At 43.4% G+C, this 12,304-nt stretch overlaps 2 protein-coding genes across 5 annotated transcripts in view; one reads left to right on the top strand and one right to left on the bottom strand.

Annotated features, from left to right (window-relative positions):
• The window catches only part of NEU2 (neuraminidase 2), a 41,351-nt gene that overhangs the window by 5,444 nt on the left and 23,603 nt on the right, over positions 1 to 12,304 (top strand). For 2 of the 3 annotated variants that reach the window (XM_030495992.1, XM_030495990.1), the window contains one exon: positions 2,161 to 2,295. In XM_030495992.1, coding sequence (XP_030351852.1) covers positions 2,291 to 2,295 — 5 coding nt within the window. In that variant the 5' untranslated portion in view covers positions 2,161 to 2,290. The remainder of the gene's footprint in view (positions 1 to 2,160; positions 2,296 to 12,304) is intronic. The other variant, XM_030495991.1, reaches the window with a different exon arrangement.
• NGEF (neuronal guanine nucleotide exchange factor) overlaps positions 1 to 12,304 on the bottom strand; it is a 51,105-nt gene that overhangs the window by 28,722 nt on the left and 10,079 nt on the right. The window contains exons 3-4 of one of the 2 annotated variants that reach the window (XM_030495959.1): positions 10,801 to 11,166; positions 7,328 to 7,442 (exon numbers count right to left, since the gene is read on the bottom strand). In XM_030495959.1, coding sequence (XP_030351819.1) covers positions 7,328 to 7,442; positions 10,801 to 11,062 — 377 coding nt within the window. In that variant the 5' untranslated portion in view covers positions 11,063 to 11,166. Of the gene's footprint in view, positions 1 to 7,327; positions 7,443 to 8,697; positions 9,405 to 10,800; positions 11,167 to 12,304 lie in introns of those variants that run through there. The other variant, XM_030495960.1, reaches the window with a different exon arrangement.

The raw sequence follows: 12,304 nt of genomic DNA, 5'->3' as shown, positions 1-12,304 counted from the left end.
TTTAAGAGTTTAACAGATTCTAACCCCTCTTGTTTCTTCCCTCCCAAGGGTTAAATGTCTTGCAAATTGAAATTTCTTTTTAGAAAAAGCATCTAGGTCATGGTGTGAAAAACATTCAAAAATAGAAAGCATCTTTTCAGGATCCCAAATTTGATAATTTGATCCAAATTTGGTAATTTGATCCTGCCTGTCATCCTTTTTACTTCAGATTTTCCAAAATAACTTCACTTTTGGCTTGAGATGAAACCCCGAAAATATCACTAGCAGTAATGATGATGATAAAAATTTTGGAAGCTATGAAGAGGTGAGAACACCAGCTGAGAGTGAAATGCCCCCTGTGGCCATGGGAGGCCGCAGCTCGTATTTTTGTGTCTGTTCCGCTGTGTAGCAATGACTAATAGTCTAATTTTCCTTCCCTTAGAACTTTTCTCTTTTTTTAATTGCAATTTGATATTCCAAAAATGTTGCTCTTTCTGCCTTTCCAGGCTTATTCTCACACTTTGTATTGACATACAGAGAACGTCCATAAGCAGAACAAGTGCCTGAGAAACACTTTTTCTCCCAAGTGAGGTGACAGATATTTAGCAAGAAGGAGATATTTTTGTCCTACAAAAATTGTCAGGATTTTCTAAATCTTTCTTTTCAATCTGGGGACAAACCAGAAGCTTCCAAAGTCTGTAATGAAAAATGAAGGCGGGCAACCAAGTGATTCTCTCACCGTGGTTTGGTGGCTGGGATGCTCATGCTGGGTGTGGAAGATCTAGGTCCAAGTCATGGCTGTGTCATTCCCTCACATCCCACATGTTACTGCCTGTTCCAGGGTGGATCAGTCTCTCTTCCTGGAGCTGCTCTGCTTTCTCTGGTCACTGGAAATGGTCCTTGAACTTGCTGAATGCCTTATTCACCAGATACTACTTTAGGTCAGCCAATACTGGGCTATTTCTGCCAAGTAGAATAGCTCCAGCATAGCTGCCTCTTTCTTCCTCCCTACTTCCACAATTGAAAGGACTGAGTGCAGTTTTAGCTGACCTAGCTGCTCAATTCCAGTTTTCACTTGACTCCCTGAGGCAGATTTGTACCTCAGCTTCTACGCCAGCACTCACGCTCATCTCATTCTTGGTGAGCAGGTTTGGGCAGCTACACTGGAGGAAGATGATTCATTTTTTTTTGTAGAAGTGGCTTTGTTTGTGTCTGGATTGTCTCACTGCAGAGTGAGTTCAATGCGAGTGCCAGCATAGTGGAGGTGGCAGACATGCAGATGGATGGCAGGACCATGGCAGTGCCACCTTGGATTATTTTACATTGCTATGGAGCTGCAGGCTCAGGCAGAAGTTCCTGCTCCACCTCATCTTAACTATCTGGGTAGGAGTTTGGAGGAGGTTTTCCTTTCTCTCTCACTGTATCAACAACAAATTTGGTCCAGAGCCTAAAAAGTTTTCCCCCATATCATCAAAATCAGTCAAATCTCATGATGACAAATCTGTTTTCTGACCAAAATCCCTGTATTTCATCCTAAAATTCCCTGTCTAGTTGTAGGGGGAGAAAAAGAATCTGACTACTAGAATAACATACATTAAAGCAACTAGTTAAAAATCCTACCCCAGAACCACACAAGTGGTGCTGCGTGCATTGTGCTCTTGTTGGTGGCAGAAGTCATGCAACTCCCTGACAGATCAAAGCCCACTTTCATCTCAGGAATTCTTAGGATCCCCAAGCACACAGGCACTGGAACGGATCCTCATGCTCTGGTGACATGGAGCATAACCATGGTTCAGCTCCCTGTGGGCAAAGGAGAGCTGGTTTGAGCTTGCACACATGCTGCAAAGAAGGGGTTCATGTGGTTGCAAGGCTGTTCCCAGGTTCACTGCACTGCTGTTGGAAAAGATTTTAAATGTTGGCTGACCTGGTCCATGGCTGCATTAAAAATGTGATAATTGGTGTGAGTTTATAATTAGTTTATTACAATCATCTCATTTAAGTTGGGGTTGGGAGATCAATTAATTGTATTTTCAGGCACTAGGAATTTGGAAAAATGATTAATCATTTGTATTAAGATTTTTTTATGTGCATCTGAACTCCAAAGCAATCCTTAGAATAAAGCTGTGCAAAGAGCTTGTCTTCAAATGACATTGAAATGCATTTTTTTATGTTCTTTTTTAGCAGTTTTTAGAAATTAGACCTCCTCTTCGAGAAACTAAAAAGAGAAGAAGCAGTCCAGCAGATCTTATTCAGGAAAAATTCCCCAAACCCTTCCAGTCAGTGGGAGTTTCACACCAAGAAAGGCCACAAGATGAGGTAAGAAGCACTGTTTTAATCTGAGCTAACCAAATTTGCGGAGAAGTGTGAAGCCAGTAATAGATTTGAATAATGTTATACCTAGTCAAGGGTATTTTCATCCTTCAGGTTCATTCAGGTTCTCTCCGTTCATGTGTGGCTTTTAGCGGTGTTTTTGACAATGGGTGTGTCTGTGCAAGTCTTATTTCTGGTTTTTGACTTTTTAGTGGGAGATAAGTGGAACTCCTTATCCCTAATATTTTTAGATCCTAAAGGCCAAGAGCGCATCTGTTCTCCTGAACGTCCTTCATCAAAGTATCTTAATTATATCTGTTGGGGCTGGCAGCCTTACCAATAACTAAAAATGTTCAGAACTTCCTGTTACGAGATCCTTGCATTTAGGTGCTTTGAACCTTTTGATGCTACGCTTTTACTTACTGACCATCTTCCACAGACAAGTTATTTTTTATATATTGAAAACAATCACCAGATTCTTAGCCTTAGGAAAAAATTACTGGATCCCTATTAGAGGAAAACAGAAAACCCACTGCCCCATCCTTGAGAAGCGTTGGTTTCTGTTAATATATAAGTTGAGATCTGGGAGGGCTTCATCTTTGCCACACTTAGGAAAATCCATAGGAATTATAGGCCCTTTTCCACTCTCTGCAATGCACACAAATGTTAGACTTAGATTTTAGCATCTAAAATCCATGACCTGCTGCCCATGGGGAGAATGCGTCCCCTGCTCAGAGCTAAGAGAAACATTTCTGATATTGCAGCTATAAAAACTGCCTGGTCCATTTCTAGGCACTGTGAATAGAGACTGTTTCTGCTGTATCCTCAGTGATTCTTGTGCTGGGTTCCAGCAGCATGATGAAAAAACTACTTGATTGAAGAACAGAGGGGGCAAGATTCAAACGTGCGGGGGGAGAGGTCTACTTTTGGACCAGGAAGCTGCTATGAAAAGAGGAACTCACCCACACCTGAGTGCTTTAGGAAACAAAGAGTTGGAAAAGGCTGTAAAATGTAGCACTGGAGCTAGAAGGGTGGTGTGGGAGACTAGGATTGTATGAGGAGCCAAAAGGTGAAGGGCCTGGGGAATGGTAGGATGCTGAGCTATGAGCTGCAGGAGGGAAGAGGGAGGAATAATGTCTCTGGAAAATAGCAGACTGAGGAAATTGTGTGGAGAATTACAAATTGAATAGAAGGAGCTGATAGAAAAGGAGTTAAACAAAGGAGTGAAACAGAGAGATTGGTTGAGGGCCTGAGGGTCAGGGTATGTCTAGATGAAGCAGACCAGACTGGGAGAGCAGGAGGGCAAAAGCTAGACCTTGCTAGGTAAGGAAACCATGACTGGGCTGAAAAACCTGGCAAGCAGAGACTGGGTAGAATAAATGGGCAGACTGGGATTGGGACCTCCATTGGCTGCATGCTGGAAGGATACTTAACCAGAACTGTGTATGTTATTGCTTACTGTTCTGTATGATCCTGTGAAATATGAGATGTTGACAGTATAAACACTGGCTATTTTTACTGAAAATTTACTAGTTTTTTAAATTATTCTCCCCACAAATACTGCTGTGCTTAGACTTTTTAAGATTCAGATTGTACAGAAAGAGGGATAAAAAATTATCTATCTATCTATCATCTATCTATGTATCTACCTACCTATGTATCTCTAAAAGAGCAAAAATTGTTGTAGTTTGAGGAAATACAAGGGTTTGGTCAACATGTTTGCACCAGCTATTCCTGACTTCACCACTTGCAAACTGATCACCGTTGGCAGCACAGAAAAGAGATGACTATAAGAAATTCATTTCATAAGTAGAAAGAAACTGCTTGAGTTTCGTATAGGGCCTTTTGCAATACAGGTTCCAGCCTTTCCAGAGGCTTCCCCGCTTTCCTGGTTAAACCATGCTATAAAGGCAGTGCCCTCTGCTGCCCAGGACAAACGGTGTTGTGCTAAGAGAAGCTAACCCAAATTCACGCAGGCATCTTTCAGAGTGCTGTCCTGTTTTACATGCATACTGTTTCTTTCTAATACACGTGTTTGCATAAATTCAAAGAAGTTAGATTCCCTCTTGCTGTTGAAGGTGACTATTTGTATTCACTGTTGTAGTACTTCTATTTTTTGAGCTCAGATCACACACAATCAAGTGATTTTTAGATGATCTTAATTTCTCTGAATTTGGATGGTTTGTAACCAGCCTAAAGAAGTAGTTTGCTCTGCAGCAGTAGACTGATGACCTTCCAGTGAGCTTGGCAACATGAAATTTCTCACTGAGTTTCTCTTCCACTGTTTCTAGTGGCCCATAATAAAGACATATCATTTTTGGAATGTGACTCAGTGGGAAATGGAAGATAAATAAGACAGTCATGCTGCCAAAACATCTGTATTGTATTAGCAATGAAGAGAAGGCAACATCCTATTAGCTGGTAATATAGGGTAGACACTGATTAGTGAATCTCCTTTCTAGGGTTTAAATGACTAATTTCTTAGTCTCTATGGGAGCTGCTTTCAGCTGAGGCAGTTGTGGAGGGACACTCCAGGTGGGTGTTTTTCTGTGATGGCTTTCTATGGTCTCAGTCTGCACAACTGCTGCTTCTGTGAAGCTGGAAGGACTCATCACAGTGGGAAAGAGCAGCTTTTTTTGAGTTCAGTTCCTTCCAGGTCTTTGGCTCTGGTTACTCTGAAAAACAGCAGTTGTGCTGGAAGCTCAGCACTGAAATGTAAATGTTCAGGGCAAATCAGCTGAGTTGTTGGTAAGTGGCTCGTCATGCGGAGGGTTTGGATCTTTGTACAATTCAGGAGACTGGGAGGCAGCTATGGGATGTTGTGGACGAAACTCAAGAGTGCTCAGGGGGAACTGAGGGTTGCAGAGGAGAAAGATCATGGAGGGAAAAATAATCTGGGAATAGTTAGACATAAAAATGCTCATAGAAGTTATCTTATGGAGGGCATATGGCAGATTCTGGAACACCAGCAGTAACGTTTGAGGTCATCCTAATGTTTTCAGATATCATTGTTCTGAGATCAGTGAACTATCTGACTATTTTCAGGGCTTTGAATAACACATAGACTCAAGTCACTGGTGGGTTTGAAGGAGCCTATGGTGGTGCTTTACCTTAATCAGAGTGTATCAGTCTGTATCACACCTAGGTACAGTGCAGATAATGATGCCTTTTCCTGAGCTGTTTATTATATTGCCCCGCTGTGTTTACTTCCTGTCCTAAATTATGCAGCATGGCTATATGTGAAGTGACATCTCTACCAGTGAAAAACCCATTTGTGTCAAACCTGCTGGTTATCTTCATGCAAGGAGAAGGGATTGTGCCTGCCCGGCCCTAGCATTTATATAGTTGCTGTAGGATGCTGCTGAGTGTGAAGAGATGCAGCAGTGATGCCCCACTTGCCCTCAGGATTGTGGTGATTCACTCCTGAGAACCCCAGTGCTAGTCAGAGGTGCCTATACTGTCCTTTCTGTAGAACTGCTGGCTTCTGCTTTCAGAAGCACTCTTGGCTGACAGGTACCAGTTTCATTCTTCTGGGGAGAGATTAAATGAGTTTCTTGAGACCAGTGGTAATATTTTAGACGTCTTAGCTGCACAGTGGTTTCTTTTCCCTATAGATGGGGGAGAATAGTGATTACTGCAAATAACGGCAATATCCTTAGGCTCCTGCAGGGTTTTCACAATGCAGATTTCTAGTGGTTGTCTTATAAATTACAGCTGATCTTTTGGAGAAGGGAAGAAGAGGACATGGGCTCAATTTGAGCTGGGACTCCGGGCTCATTCCCTGTCAAATTTCACTGGTTGCTTTCAAGACACGCCGTCACTCAGCAGCATTGCCTGCTTTTAGCAGGCACATGATTTAAAACATGTACTGACCTGTCAAGCTCTGTGCACAGCAGCATCTTTGATAACACTGACTCCCAACACGGGCTCATTGTTTCCAGCTCCAGGGAGAATCAGAATTTGCACATTTCAGCACTGTCTAAGTGGCGATGTCAGGATGTCAGAGGCTGACAGTGATGATTGTGCCACAAGGAGAGGAGGACAGATGGGTTTGAGATCGCGGCAGACTGTAACTGTCTAGTTTCATGTGCTCAGTTTAATGCCAAAAGGCAATCAGCTTTAGCCAGGGCAATTTATTTATTTAAATGCAACTTGGTAGTTTGGCTAAAATTATTTTACTGGAGTCCTCTCCATAAGGAAAGGTGCATTACACCAACTCAGCTGGGCTCAGTAATTAGGACCACACAGTACAGCACAGTGCATGCTTAGAGGGCAAGTGTTTAGCACTTCCAGCTTGAACTTCTACAGTACAAGTAGGGGTCTATCTCACAGTTATACACACAAGAGGAGGAGCTGGGAGGGAGCTTGAGAGAATACCTCATTCATTTGAAAATGTAAGACTTTAAATGTATGGGCCTTTTGCTGGACCTAGGTCATTGAGGGATTTAAGCCAAAAAGGGCTATCTCACTGAAAGCCTCTATTGCCTGTCAGTTCTTCAAAGTAAGCAGCAAACAGAAACTCGCAATACTTTAGAAAGCATCTTTATAGCTACTTCTTCAGCTATAAAATCCTGCAGGATTCTATGTGGAATTGTATAACAGGCTTCAGGAGAGCCCTCTGGGAAGGCCTAGAATGGGATCAGCCTTATGTTCAGATGTTCCATAAGGAAATGCTTCCAGGCTCTCCTTATTCTCTCAACAAACTGCTTAAGGCAGTCTGCCTGCTTTGCTTACACCACTGGGTGATCCTACATCACATTCCCCTTTTTTCCATCTTCCCTACTGTCTTCTTGTTCCCCCTTTTTCCTTCACTGTCTTCTCCAAACTCATACTGATGAGACCCCTTATACCACGACGCTAGTACGATACAAGATATTAAGACTGAAACCATCACTACGAGTCAAGGCAAGAAGGCACGGATCAGAGCTATAGCTTAGTCCAGCTGTCCTTCCCAAAACCAGCATTCCTGCTCTGACTCCACTCTGACCACATTCTTCAGTGGGGGCACAGTGAATACCCAGCATGTGCACTTCCTTACCTTTGCAGCCATAGTTCGTCTAACGTTGTCTCATCAGAGCTCACTGGAGATGGTGATCCCTTATGAGATAGAACCTTCACAGGCTCTTTGACGGGTTCGTTGTTTTTGAGTGAACCTGTGATATAAGAGAAACCCAAGAGGATGTTGAAACAGTCATTTTCTTAAGAGTCATCTTTAGTTCTACTAGTAGTAGTGGTTTGCTTACACCAAAGGCAACAGGAAGACCACAGCCACAAAGACAGCTATATTTTAGCTTGGATTTTCAAACAAGATTGAAGTGCCATCAGCTTGCACTGTGCAAGATTGTACAGCCTTTGTCACAGCTGCAAATGCAGTTGAGAAAAGGTAAAGGCAGATATACAATATCAGTTCCTATCAGTGCAAGTAGCACTTTCACCACTGAAAACTGGGTCCCAACATTAGCGACTTTTGGTTTAGCTGTGTGTGCCTGAGCGTGCCAATACTTGGTTCCCCAAGTCAGGGCTTCGTTACTGTTCTGCTTTCAGGCACACAGTAGATGTTCAGTTTACTGGGTAAATCAAGGCTAGATTTGGGTGAGGCAGGAGCTTTACTTTTAATTGCTTCTCCAACTTCCCTCAGATGAACCTCTGATCCTTTCACAGAGAGCCAAAGTTTTATTAAGTCCATGGCTTACTACTGCAGTAGTTGGCAGGAGAAGGTGCATCTCACTTTTCAAATGAAACCTCCTGTTGTTTGAGGCTTGTTGATAAATGGCCTTGTTGGTTTTTAGTAGAAATATTTTGGTTTAAGTCATAATTCTCTTTGCATTTCAAACTGGTGACAGCACAGGCAGGTCAATGCGCTGACTGAAGCTGGTTTCTGATGCACCCTCTTAATCACTGCTACGGATTTTTGAAGGGGAATAGTGAAATCCAGACTTTTAAAACTCCCTAAAACAGTGCCAAGGGCTTATGAAATGCTGTTTGAGTTATTCTCTTTGCCTTTTGAATAATTTAAACACTTTATCCTTCTGTCAGGGGAGATTACTAAAAAAACCAAACCCTTTTTCGGTTAAAGGAAAACATCTATTATGTTTTACAGCTCCTAGGCTATAAGCCAAAGCTAGGCTGGTGCAAAGGGTACCTATATAAAGGCCTTTCTCTGTGCTGGATTTACATTCTTTTAAATTAATTTTTGTGCTCTCATTCCTCGAGTCTTTATTTTTCCCATGTTTTATCCTACTCTGTATTTTCCCCATATCTTTCCCTCTCTTCCTTTCTTCTTCCTTTCTCTCTTCCCCCCCAGGTCATTCCCTAGCAGAAATGAGAACAGGTTAACATTTGAGCTTGAGTCAGGCTCTTGGATAGCTGCTGTTCAAATGTGTTTGAAGTCAAGATAAAAGAGCTCACCCATCCCTTGCTTCCATGCACGTCAGCAAATCTGTCAGAAGACGTTTCTGCTACAAATGAGGCTGGTGTAGAAGCACCCGCTGTCCAGTTTCAGGGAGAGGGGATGGAATCAGTGAAGTAGAGAGAGAGGGTAGAAGAGCTGCTTACACACTCCTAGCTGAATTTAAAAGATAGAGCTCTGAGCTGGACTTGCTACAGTCATACTGGAGAAAGAGCTATTGCTCCTAGCCCAGGTCTTGCTGTATGGGCTGGAGAAAGTAAATGTTCCCAGTGTGTCTTGCTGAACAATTGCAGATATGGAAGAAAACACCCTGTTTGGAACAGATCCTGTTTCAAGCAAAGGTAACAGGGAGGGGGTGTGGGAGAGAAGCGCAGGTCAGCTTCTGTGGAGGCTCAAATGAGTTGCTGAGAAGCCCTTCTTTTTGCTTGTCCTTCCTCAATGACACTGTCTAGACAGAAGGGATGTTCTCCTGTGATGCTGTGATGCTGCAGATGTGTGAAGGTCTGTCCTTCTGTGCTGGTCCTGCTGCAGTGGCACCAGCAGGTAACAGGGGTGAGGGCCTTCTCAGCAGTGGTCTGGATGCTGTGATGCTGAGGGAGCTGGAGAGAGGGCAAGTCTCTTCTGTGTGTGCTCTGCAGCAGTGCTCTGGGGAGGCGGTGAGAGGAGGGCTCTGCTCTGGTCCTGCTGCCGCACTGGCAGGGTGGAGAGCAGCTCTGCTCTGGCACAGGCAATGCTCAGTTTATCCACAAACCTCATTGCAACAGTACCAGAATATTAAACAGGCGCTCTTTGCTCTGCTGCTGTCTGCTTGGAAACTTTGAGAAAGGAGGGAACTTTCCTCCTGTCCATGCCACAGGGTTGAATGGGCCTTTATACTGCTGAAATAGCATGGCTCTCTTGGCAAGGCAGGCAGGAGACACCTATTTTCTTGGGGACATTTCCCAGACCTCTTTTATTTTGGGCTAGAGGATGTCTGTTCTCATAGAGAACTTGGTCTACTTTCAGGGTCTGAAGCGGTGTGCTTTACAACTGCCTAACAAAGCAATAGCTTTCAATGGCTTGCATAGCACTCAAACATCACAAGTAGTGTATCATTTTGACTCATGCGGCTGGCCAAAGTTCAGAGCCCAGTGCGTTGTTTCTGTTAGATTATAATCTGAAGCTAGGATAGGTGTCCTTGCTGCAATTCCTTTTAATTACAAGGAGTTCTAAAATTCAGTTTCTCTGAAGAGCTGTGGGATGAAGCAAAGGGCATTTTCTGTGTTCACAGTTCCATGTCTCTCATTTAGCATTTAAATTAAAACCACTTCCAGTTTTTTCTTGCAGCCCTGTTTCCAGTACTTCTCAATGTGTTCCAATAGCTCCTTTCCTGGGTCACTCTTCAGCTCTCATCTCTCTTGTTTCTTTCACAGACAAGGTGCCAGCTCAGTGAGCGCCTGGCCTTGCGGTTATGCTCTGTCCACACTCAGAGAAAGCAAACTCATTCCATTTCTGCTGAAGCCATGGCTGAGTGCATGTATGTTCTGGATGGTGTTCCTGTTATTTCAGCCTCCTAGTTCAAAGGGAGCTTAGGTGTTTCTTACAGCTGTCTGCAATGCAAGGTGGCAGCAGCTGTATTTTCAGGGAAGTCTTGCTCCCCTCTCACAGAGGTCCACTGCAATTTCCAGAGGCTTGGTCCCTCAATGTACTGCGCTGGTTTTGCTGACCATTTCCTTGCCAGCTTGTTACTTGTATGCAGTTACTTGTATAGATCTCACTGCTTTTGAGTATATGTCCTTCCTGCAAACTAAAGAAGTTCCTACTTCATTGACAGCTTCATGTCTTTCCCTGTTTATTTTCTTCTTAGAGAGTGAAGCAGTGGCAGAGCAGAGTCCCACATTTAGATTCTCTGCCATGAAGCATGTTTAAACATCCAACCATTTTGCCTTTCCAAGCTGAGCAAAGAAGGATGGCATCCCCCTGCCATAGGTGTTCTGTGATGTGAATGTGCTGACTGGTGAGCTGCTTTCTACCCTCCCTGTCCCCTTTCTAATCTCATCATCTCCTATAGTTCCTGATCTCACTGGAAAAGAGAGCATTCTGCTGTTTGGGTCAGCACTCACCTGTAGCATGCCCTGCGTGCATTGCTTCTCTTGAAGTCTTTCTCTTCTCTCTGCTTGGCAGCCTCATGGACCGGTAGTACCTGGAGTTTCTTTGAATGGCAATGTAATGCGTGTTCCTCTCGTGGGTCCGTGGGTTAGCATCTTCTGAGTCTTCCTCACCTTCAGAGACTGAACCTGACTCTCTCAATACCTGCTGAGAAAGGTCCTGCCAGGGCCCGCTGGAGGAGAGCCTGTGTGCGGCTTCTCTCCCATGCCCATCCATGGCTTCCAGATCTTGTCTCTATGGCAACTGAGACGATGGATCAGCAGCAGAGCAGCAGAAGACAGGTAGCCTCCACAACTCCATCAGCTTTATCTGAATTAGAGCTAGAAATGGACAAACAAAACACAGCAGAATAGGAAAAGAGAGGACAAAGTTCTGGTTAGTTCAGCGACTGTAGTGAATCACCCTGTTAGGATAACGGGGACTTCTCAGGATTTTTTGTCTGAGCATTCTGAGACCATCACCTTACAAGTCTTACTATAACATGCTGCATGTTGCTTTGATATGCTCGTGGTTGTCTTGCCATGACACATTGTAGTGCTATAGTTGTTACTGGAAAAATGTCCTATTTGCTGAATTGATGACCGCTCCCTTTTGTCACTTGTGAGGGTAAGACTGGTTTTCAGTGGATACAGGTAATGGCCGTGTCCTTTTTTTTTTCAGGGTGAAAATGTTACAGAATAGAAAGTAAAAGCTGAAAAGAAAGCTCTGTTAGTTAGTCTATTATCTGTGTACTTCTCCCTGTAATAGAAGTATAATGCCTTTTACAGGGCTGGTGCCTTCTAACACTTATTAACAACACTCCTACGGTGCAGATAAGTGAAATAAAATCTGTAACTATTGATAAGTGAAGGTAGAAGAGACAAGATTATGTAGCATGGAAAGTACAGAGACATGATTTGGTTTCCCAGAGGTGCCCTCAAATGCTGAGGTACCCCTTCAGTGACATAAGGACTTCAGCACAGGGGTCCCACTACTCCGCATGTCAGTACATGGACTATGCCATTACTCCCAAGCATTTTTAGGGGGCAAATCACTATGATAGCAAAGCAGCAGTTGATCCTTCAGCCTTTGCAAGACTGGGTAAAATGTGAACTGATTACTTAAGCATTCACTGCTGGCTTTGTCTCATTGAATTCTCATAGCTGTCAAAGCCTTTCTAAGTAAGTAACGTGATTTTGTGACTGATGGGGCTATCATGAATAGGAGAAAGAGATGCTGTATAGGAAATGTGAATATAAAAATGACAGCTCACTGAGAGAAGGGCATAAAATGGTGCTATGGATTAGTCATTAGTTGCTGTTTTGAGAGGCTATATGTATCACTGGGTTGTTACTGGTTGAGTATATGCAAGAAGTATGAAGTATATCCTGCTGTAGAAGGTATGTGTCTCAATTTTTATTCTGGGTCTTCTGCAATCTCTATGAACCCATGTGTGCCACAAACCTTCTTCTTGCCTGC

Source organism: Strigops habroptila, chromosome 8, assembly GCF_004027225.2.
Source record: "Strigops habroptila isolate Jane chromosome 8, bStrHab1.2.pri, whole genome shotgun sequence".
Lineage (NCBI taxonomy): Eukaryota > Metazoa > Chordata > Aves > Psittaciformes > Psittacidae > Strigops > Strigops habroptila.
Note: the sequence above shows the minus strand (reverse complement) of the source record. Positions and strands in the feature narration are given on the sequence as shown.